General features: G+C 51.1%; 1 protein-coding gene across 4 annotated transcripts in view; it reads right to left on the reverse strand.

Annotated features, from left to right (window-relative positions):
• Window positions 1-9738, reverse strand: part of FERMT2 (fermitin family member 2) — a 37502-nt gene that overhangs the window by 21449 nt on the left and 6315 nt on the right. For all 4 annotated transcript variants that reach the window (XM_021401997.1, XM_021401998.1, XM_021401999.1 and 1 more), the window contains exon 3: window positions 3742-3975. In XM_021401997.1, coding sequence (XP_021257672.1) covers window positions 3742-3975 — 234 coding nt within the window. The remainder of the gene's footprint in view (window positions 1-3741; window positions 3976-9738) is intronic.

The raw sequence follows: 9738 nt of genomic DNA on the forward strand, positions 1-9738 counted from the left end.
CTGCTCCCAGGATACAGGGAGAGAAGCTACAGAGCAGCACGGGGAGCCCGCAGGGAACAGCTTAAGGAGAAAGCAGATGGAAAGCATCCTCTGTAACCACAGAGCGATGGTGTGATGGGGAAGAGGATCTGTCTGTCTGCAGTTGCACGGGATAATTGCTCAGCAGGAGCTGGTTGGAGAAGAGCTCCAATATCGCCAAGTCCAAGCCCAGCCCAGCTCACCATGCCCACTGCCCATGTCCCTCAGTGCTACATCTCCATGGCTCTGGAACACCCCCAGGGACAGTGACCCCCCCCACTCCTGGGCAGCTGTGCCAGTGCAGCACTGCTCTTTCTGAGAAGAAATGTTTCCTAATATCCAACCTGACCCCCCCCACACCAATGCAGCAGGCTGAATTGCATTTACACGCTTTCTAGGTTGCCTGCCGAGCAGGAAAACCTCCCCAGCAGGGCAGCGATGGGAGAGAGCCACCCAGGGCACTCCTAAGCAGCGCCACATCCCCATTCCTCGGCAATCCCCGAACCGAAAAGGGGAAGTTTTACTTTCTCTTTCTGTGGTCTCTGACTGCAGACCAAAGCCTGCCCTCCCAGCGGGCACACAGCCAGGGCCAGAGCCGGGCTGCCCGCTCCACCCTCCTCCCGCTCCATCCTCCCCACCGGCTGCAGGGCAACGCAGGGGCTGCTCCATTGGGAACGAGATCTCTTTTTCTGGCTTCACACGACCTCCACTGACACTGGGGGACGTGCAAGAGGCTCCAGCATCTTCTCACATCCACCCCCGGGATCCCCAGAGGTGAGCCCTGCTCTCTGAGGCCGTTTCCATCTGCAGATTACGGGCTCTCAGAAGAAATCCCAGTGGTGACATGCTGTATTCCAGGAGGCAGCAGCAATAATGCTCTCACTTTAATTAAGAGAGATGCAGAACAGAAGCAGCCTCGCTGGCCAGTCCTAAGGGGCCAGCTCTGCAGTGGAGGCTGCTCTCATTCCCCCTTCACATAGCTCTGACAGCAATCCCCATCTGCTAAAACACCAATCCCCCTTTTGCAGCCTGAGACAGAAATGCAAATCTCAGGCACCACGCTGGAGAAAAGCCATTTCGAGGACCAAAGGCCGCTTCACACTGGGCAGAAACACTCCGCAGATGTCAACCTCCTTCCTTCCTTCCCCGTCGCTCCCTGATTTGACACCAAGTGCAGAACAAAAGCTGTGGCAGAATCGTTGCCCTGCTGCGTGGAATCACCAAGAACCACGGAATCCTTGAGGCTGGAAAAAACCACTAAGATCATCGAGTCCAACTGGAAATACACCATATGCACCACAGCTCTACAGCAGACACATCCCCTTCCATCCTCTTTCCCAGGCTTTCTCTGCACAACAGCAGCCTGCATCTAGTGCCCAGTGTGAGCAGCCTCCGTGGCTTGCCAAGCACAGGCACAACAAAACACGACTGCACAGTTTGAGGAATCCCCAGTCTTTTGGGTCGAATTCCCAATCTTTGGGGTTGTGAACTCTAAATCTTGGCACATCCTATCACTTAGAGGCAAAATAAGCAAAAGCACGGCCTAAATAACATATGCAAGCGTGATCCTGCTTGCTTATGGAGTACTTTGTAGATGCAACCAGCTAGAGTCCTGGCGACAGGAGGAATTACTTACAATTACTCCTTAATCACGCCATATGTTAAAATTAGTCAAGTACGTAATTAGATGCTCTGGGGGCAAAGACAGCAAATAGAGCCAAGCGATGAGTGACTCACAAACACAATTCTCTCTGCTGAACATTGGTTCAGGCAGGCCACAGTGGACTGTAATTTTAGAAATGAAGGGATTTTCAGAGAAAAGAGCTACGTTAGAGCCGGGATTACCTCTTTCCCTTTCTACCTTGAAATATGCGCTCGGTTTTCCTGAGGGAGGCAATTAGGAAACATTTCTTCTCTGAAAGAGCAGTGCTGCACTGGCACAGCTGCCCAGGGAGTGGTGGGGTCACTGTCCCTGGGGGTGTTCCAGAGCCGTGGGGATGTGGCACTGAGGGATGTGGGCATGGTGGGGTGGGCTGGGCTTGGACTTGGGGATCTTGGAGGTCTTCTCCAACCTATGATTCTATATATATATATATATATATATATATATATATGCATCCTATATATATTTAGCAGATATATATATATCTGTACATAAAACCAGACAGGAAGGTGTCCATACATCCCCATGAAGGGCCTCCAGTCCCGTCCTCCCCTTGCCCACGCTGAGCTCTGCCGAACATCTGGCTTCCAGCACGCACCAGGAGAAAGGCTAAACAAGCAGCAGCCCCCGCATTCAGCCTCACAGCTCCCATCTGCCATCCAACAGCTTGGGCATGGCAAGAGCAGGGTTTGAGCCAAACCCTCCTTTTGTTCCTTCCCCACCACCAGGTATCTCAGCACCTGGGAGGAATGCCCATGACAGCTGTCAAAGCGCTCCCTGTGCTCCTCAGCTGCAGCTCTCCGAGCAGCTTTCCCCTCTTCGCACATCTTTAAATATTAGCGTTATCCCGCTGCTCATAAATACACAGGGAGGCCTGGAGTTAAATCAAGAGCTGCTTCAGGCCCATGTAAGGTTCTGGCTGCTCTGCGCTCTCGTTACGTGATTAGCTCTAGCAGAATTTCCCGACGTGACTCACTGCTAGATTCAGCAGCAGCAGAGCAGACGCTCACAGCCTCGCTGTCTAGCAAGGTATTGGAAAAGGCAATGGGAGATGCAATGGGAGATGGGGGTGGGATGCCAAATCTGCTTGGCAAGAACGCTGCCTAAGCGTTTTCTGTTTTAAGGAGAATGTTCCCAATATTTATCAAAATAAAACTCAAAAAAAAAAAAACCCAAACAAAACCCAAACCAAAACCAACCCAAAAACCCAACTAAACCCAAAACAGGAAAGAAATAGCACAGAGCCCTCTCAGGATTCATCATCAGCTATATATATACACCGGCTCAGCGAGTGTCGTAACAGCTCCCTTCCAGCTTCCTGCTCCGTCACACAACTGGGTCAGCCAAGAGTAACCAGAGCTGCTCTAGGAGAGCAGAAATAGATTTACTACAGCAGCGTGGGCATCACTCGGTCCCTCCGAGCTGAGCAACCATGCCCCATATTTGGGGGCGGGGGGTGGGGGATAAGAAATTTGGGAAGATCGGTAAAAAGCAGTGCTTGGAAGCAGGAGTCCCGGGCAAGCACTGCACATCTGCTATAGCAAATGATCCACCCCTCTTGGGGCTTCTTACTGAAGGAAACCAGGGAGGAAGGAAGGAGAATCAGCTGCTTCCTTCCACCAGACAGTTTTATAGCAGAGCACCATCACTTAATCTCTGATACCATTTTCTCCTAGAAGAGGACCTGGGGATCTGGCACATTTCCTACAGCAGGGCTTGTTTTTCATCTAGCACATACGTTTGCAAAAAAAACAAGGAAAAAGCACAACCCAGCACCCGTAACTACCAGAGAGCAGGGTGCTGCTGCCCTGCCCTGTGCAACACTGAGAGCAGCCCTGTTGGGAAACAGCACTAAGCATGGAAAACGCATCCCTTTGTGGGTTACGTCCACAGTGCTCTTTAGGTATTAACACACAGAAGATGGGAACTGAAAGGCACGAGGAGCAGACGCTCGGGCTGCTTGGTCCCCAGGTTGGGTGCTGAGCGCTTGAAGGTGGAACTGAGCAGTGATTGAACGAGTTTTACCGGAGAAGAGCACAAATGAAAGACACGGTACTCACTGAAGGTTTTGCAGATGTCGGAAACCGCCTTGAAGACTCTGTCGGAGAAGTTGACCTTCACCTTCACGTACTTCATGTTGGGCAGCTGCAGGCGGAGCAGTTTGTGCTGCGGTGTGAACTGCAGCTTGGCGTCAGCCTGGATGCCATACTTGTCCAACGTCCAGTGCGTTTTGAGGAGCCACGTCTTCTTCTTTTCCCACCAGAGCGCGTGGTCCGACCAGTCCTTCTTGACATCTGCAACAAAGATGCCATTCCACCCATTAAAACCAAGAGCAGAATTAACCTTCAAAAGACAGAAATCACTGCTTGCGCTCCACACAGCCACCTCGGAGATGAGCTTTTTGCTTAGGGATGAGTTGTTTGCTATGGGATGTACCAATGGGTCTGAAGGGTGCCGCTGCCTCCTCATCTCCACCGGTTGTTGCTTCCAGCAATGCCCAATAAAAGGATGCTCCTTGCACACCATGCAGGACAACAGGATCCCGTCCAACCCAAAACCATCCTACAGTTCTACCACTGACCCAGAAATGGGCTAGGCAGGAGGAAAAGCAGCGAGGAGCCACACTGGGTCCATGTGGTCCCAGTTAATGGGACACCAAGGGGCTCGTGGCCAACTCATCGCGTTCCCAGGAGGGATTTTCACTTTAGTGTTTGGTATCAGCTGTTGGCTTGCCCTGCCCCCACACCCACGCTACCCAAAGGTGAGCCCAGCCGCCTGCACGTGCACAGAAAACAGAATTAAACAAAGTTAAATGGAATTAAATAAGCTTCCTGCCAAGTCTTTCAGTTCCTGCAAATGAAACTGGAAAACTCCCAAAAGTGACTCAAAGGAAAGAAGTGGGCTCGATGGCCCTTGGGGGTCCCTTCCTACTTGGGATATTCTATGATTCGAAGTGGAAGCTGCATTTTGCAAAGCTCTCCTTAGGCTCAGAATATCCGAAACCACTGGGGTGCATCAGCAGCCATGAGGGGAACTAAAGCACTCCTTCCAAGGGGAAACCCAAGCGTTGCTGCAGGACGTCACGTGGGTAGGCAGAGGAGAGCTCCAGGAGGATGCAGGATGTAATGGACACACTTCTGCCCTCGGAATGGGGTTACCAGGAAGTTTGGAGCTTATGGATTTTGTAGGATTACTTCAATTTCCGCTGTAAAAAAGAGGTTTAAAACCAAGGCACTTTCTGGGTCGGAACCTGGCATGACACTAAGGCAACTTTCTGCCCCAGACCCCCCTGTGACCTTGGATTCCCATATAGGAGCCATGTGAAAGCCACCAGCTGTCACCCATTGCCATTGCCACTCTGTGGCCACCAGCCCGGACCCAAAGCCCTGTGGCATGGGACAACAAATGGGGTTTTTGGTCCCTGTCTCGCATCGGGATCTCAACTTCGGGATTATTGAGAAAAGCAGAATCTTTTTCCTTTTAACTGGTGGCAAAACGGCATAATCACGCAGCCAGAAAGGAGAAATGCTAAGCTGGACTTTTCAGCAGCTTTGTACAATCAAATTAAACAAAACCAAATATAGAAAAGCATGCAAACTTGCACAAGCCTTGGCTACTCTCAGAAAAATCTGAGAAATCATTACAATGGACTTTGGTAATGAGGTCCAACTTGTGCCCGACTGGAAGCTTAACAGGTTGGCACTGGAGTCTGCGGGGTAGGGAACAAAAAAAGCATTCTGAATCAGTAACATTTATGTGTAACAGGGCGCAGGAGGGGATTTGGGTTCTTGCTGCAGATTAACCTCTCAGGCATGGCATGCACAGCCTGGGAGCAATTAACACTTCGGGTTCATGGTGAGATGGCCAGGGAGCAGCCCGTGGGGTAGCTGTGCATAAAGGAGCCTTGGAAACGGTTAGCAGCAAGCAAGCTGAGGGCTGAACACCAAGCTGTGATGTCCTTGGGGCTGGAATGAGATGATCTTTAAGGTCCCTTCCAACCTCAGCCACTCTACGATCCCAGTGGGCGCCTTCCAATTCCATTGGCGTGTTTCCACTCCCAGTGGTTCCCACTGGAGATTCACGCAGCAGAAAATAACAAGGGACACTGCAAGTTCACCAGCGCCTGCCCGGGGGAGGATTCCATGGGTGACTCCATGGCAGTCACACACAAGACCCCAGTGTCACACAAACACCGCCTCTGCCTCCTCGTTTTGGGATATCCCCTGTCCTCCTGCTGCTGCAGGCCCTCGTCCTCCTCCTCGCCCACAGCCAACCACACAGGGCTGATATTTGGGCTGGGGACGATTAAAAAGCTCCTGCAGGAGCCTGAGGAGTCTGTTTGGCACGATATCTATCTACACACATGGTATATCTATAAATACATATGGACCCATACACATCCATATGGACCCGTTAACATGGACCCATATGCATATAACGATAAGAATTCAAGGATATAGCATAGTATGCATGCAAGATACATAATATGGATATAAAATTATATATATATATACATTACATATATCAATATGTCATATATTAAGTATTATGCATCTGAAATTTACATATATACACATTCATGTCATGCATACACACATACACATCTATGTATTTATATCATATATGCACACCCGTGATGATGCACAAACAGATCCATACGTAGAAATGTCACAGACATACAGTACAGCATAAGAGTGGAAACCAAATCACAGCCTGAGCAGAGCCACCTGCAAAAAGGGGATTTTTGTGGGATGAATTCCTGCAGAGGAACCCAGGGCTGCAGCAGCACGGGAAGGGATGGGGCTGCAGGATGGGCCCCATACACACACACACATATATACACACATAACATATCCATACATATAAATACACAAGTGTACATATGACTATGTCAGTTTATACATATATATGGGTAAGTATAGTGTGTGTGTGTGTGTATGCATATCTTCCTGTTTACCCACATAGGAAAACACACACCTATCTTTACCCATACAGTGGCATGGTTTAGTGGGCATGGTGATGAGGAGTTGATGGTTGGACTCGATGATCTTAGTGGTCCTCTCCAATTTTAATGATTCTGTGATTCTCTATATACACACACATACACATATAGACCATTTTTATATATGTACGTGTATATAATAGTGTGTGTATATATGATATATCACATATATGGGTATCATATACATACGTATCACACACATATGTATCACACACATATGTATTTATCATATATATGATATTGATACACACACAGCACATGTGCCCACATAAATACACATGCTCCCCCTTGTTAAATGTGTGTATATGGGTACAGCTCTGTATATATACACACATGACCTTATACACATACACACATCCATCTACTGATCCCTGCGGGGTGGGACCTGCCAGCACCACCCCCTGCTTGTGCTGACCTCCATACACCCAGATTCCTTTGAACATGCCAAAGCCACTCCTTCTTGGACAATCATGGAAAAAAAAAAAAAAAAAAAAGGCAGAAAGTGAGCTGTTTCCATTTATCTGGGGTCAGGCCAAAGTGCTGGTGGATTCTGCTGGGTGACGGGGTCAGGAGCAATCTCTTTGTTGGTGTGGTTTGGGGAATTTGGGAGCGTACACTGGGATTTTAAATGGAAAAGGATTAAAAAAGAAAAAGTCCTTCTGCCCTTTGGTTATAGGGCCTGAAAAATTATACTTGGAAGCACACAAACAGCCTCTAAAAACCATTACCAGCCTGCTGCAATCGGCTGCCATCAGCAACCTGATGCTCGTGGTGCTCGAAAGATTCAATAAGGGGTTTTAATCACGTGCCCTGCAGGAGGCCAGCTATAAGAAACCCATTGAACTGCTTGATCCTGGAGGTCTTTTCCAACCTTGGTGGTTCTAGGAACCATTCACAGAACCACTCGAGAACCACTCCTAGAACCACCAAGGTTGGAAAAGACCTCCAAGATCAGCAAGTCCAGCCGCTGACCCATCACCACCACGTGTACTACCCACGTCCCCTAAATTGCAATGTAGGATGTCACCCATCACCACCATGTTCCTAAAATGCAACACGGGATGTCACCCATCACCACCACATCCCTAAAATGCAACACGGGATGTCACCCATCACCACCACGTCCCCTAAATTGCAATGTAGGATGTCACCCATCACCACCATGTCCCTAAAATGCAATGCAGGATGTCACCCATCACCACCACGTCCCTAAAATGCAACATGGGATGTCACCCATCACCACCACATTCCTAAAATGCAACATGGGATGTCACCCATCACCACCATGTCCCTAAAATGCAACGTAGGATGCAATGCAGGGCACAGCTGCCCAACACACCCTTGCTCAGGATGATCACTGACTGCCTTTGCTCTGCAGAACCAAGGCAGCACCCCCAGCAAGGACAAAGCCTCGCGGGCGTGGAAGTCGCTGCCTTTGCTCTTCAGCAAGCTCTAGGAAGGAAGCTCTTTTCAGCGTTAATGGGATTACTCAACTAGCACTTAGCAATCTAATTCATTGCTGCGGTGCCCCTTGCACTGCTGCACATACATCCCTCCTGCTCCAGCTGCAACCGTTTCCCCAGTCCTGGCCCTACAACCGCCGCTGCCACCGCGACCCCAGCATCCCCACCCTCCTAAGGGAGGGAATGAAGGAAAGCAAAAGGTGGGTTTTTTTGAGCAGGCATCATGCCCCGATGTAGCGGGGTGCTCCCCCCGCACACCCCGTCCAGCGGCACAGCAGCAGAGCTGCGGCGGATGGAACCGGGAGCAATGGAAGGAAACTCGATTACGGAGGGGCTGGCGTGATTCAAGCACTGCCCAGATACACAGCTCAAGGATGGAAGGAAGGAAGGAAGGAAGGAAGGAAGGAAGGAAAAGCACTTCTGCAGGGAGCCTCCAGCTGCCGTGACTGCGCATCCCTCCGTCCCCATGCACCCCAGCATCGGGTCACAGCGACGGGACAACGGGGAACGGCTTTAAGCTCAAAGAGGGGAGTTTAAGGTTAGGTGCTAGGGGGGAATTGTTTTGACAGTGAGTGTGGTGAGGAGCTGGCACAGCTGCCCGCAGAGCTGGGGGTGCCCCATCCCTGGGGGTGCGACCCTGGCTCGTCCCCAGCGACCGTGCAAGCCCTGCCAGGAGGCACTGCAGACGATAGCAGCAGGGGGACGTTGTGCAGGATGCATGCAGCAGGCAGATAACGGAGGGCCGAGCGGGCAGCCCGCATCCCAGCACCTCAGCCTGTTCAGCACCAGTTCCTCCGATAACAGCTGCACCCCTGCAAAGTGAGCTCTGCAACCGCCGCAGCACCCGCCAGCCTCTCCATCAGAAAAGGCCCCACCACCATCTCACCCCCCCCCCCCCCCAGATGCCCAAACCGTGGGCTCGCAGCAGCTGTGCAATCGGCGATGTTGCAATGACCCAAGCATGCAGTGCAAACACTCCCTCTGCTCTTTCCCAACTCAGCAAACATTCCCTGCATCCAGAACTCCACGGCGGTGCCCACACACCCTTCCCTCTCCCCCCCCATCCCCCACCTCCGTCTCAGAAACAGAAGAGCAAGGGTGAAAGCCCAACACCATCATCACAGGCTGCACCAGGAATCCCTGTGTGCACGCTGGGAAGCTGGCGGCCCAGCTGTGCCTGGGGACCATTTTGGAGCACAGACCCATTCCCCAAGACCTGACCCACTCCCCACTTCAGCACCACGCAGTGACCACGTCCTCCCGGCCCTGCTTTGCTTCTTCTTGCAAGGAAGTTCCCCCATTCAGCAAACTGGGAGGCTCCCAGTTTGCTTTTTGCAGTGTTTCAGAGAGGGACACCTCGGAAATTCCCACCCAGAGAGGGGGGTCAGCTCCTTATCCATCCGCTTAAATACTAGGGCGCAACTTCTTGGCTTTCTACCCTCAGCTGACATCCTATAAAACGCAGTGAGACCCAACACGGAGCGCACAGCTGCGTCCAAAGCCCCATGGAAGAGGGTGGGGAAAAGGAAAGGACGGCCGCCGCCAGGAACAAACACAGCAAACGAAACGAAGGGAAGGGCCGTGAGCTCTGC

This window comes from Numida meleagris, chromosome 6 (assembly GCF_002078875.1).
Source record: "Numida meleagris isolate 19003 breed g44 Domestic line chromosome 6, NumMel1.0, whole genome shotgun sequence".
NCBI lineage: Eukaryota > Metazoa > Chordata > Aves > Galliformes > Numididae > Numida > Numida meleagris.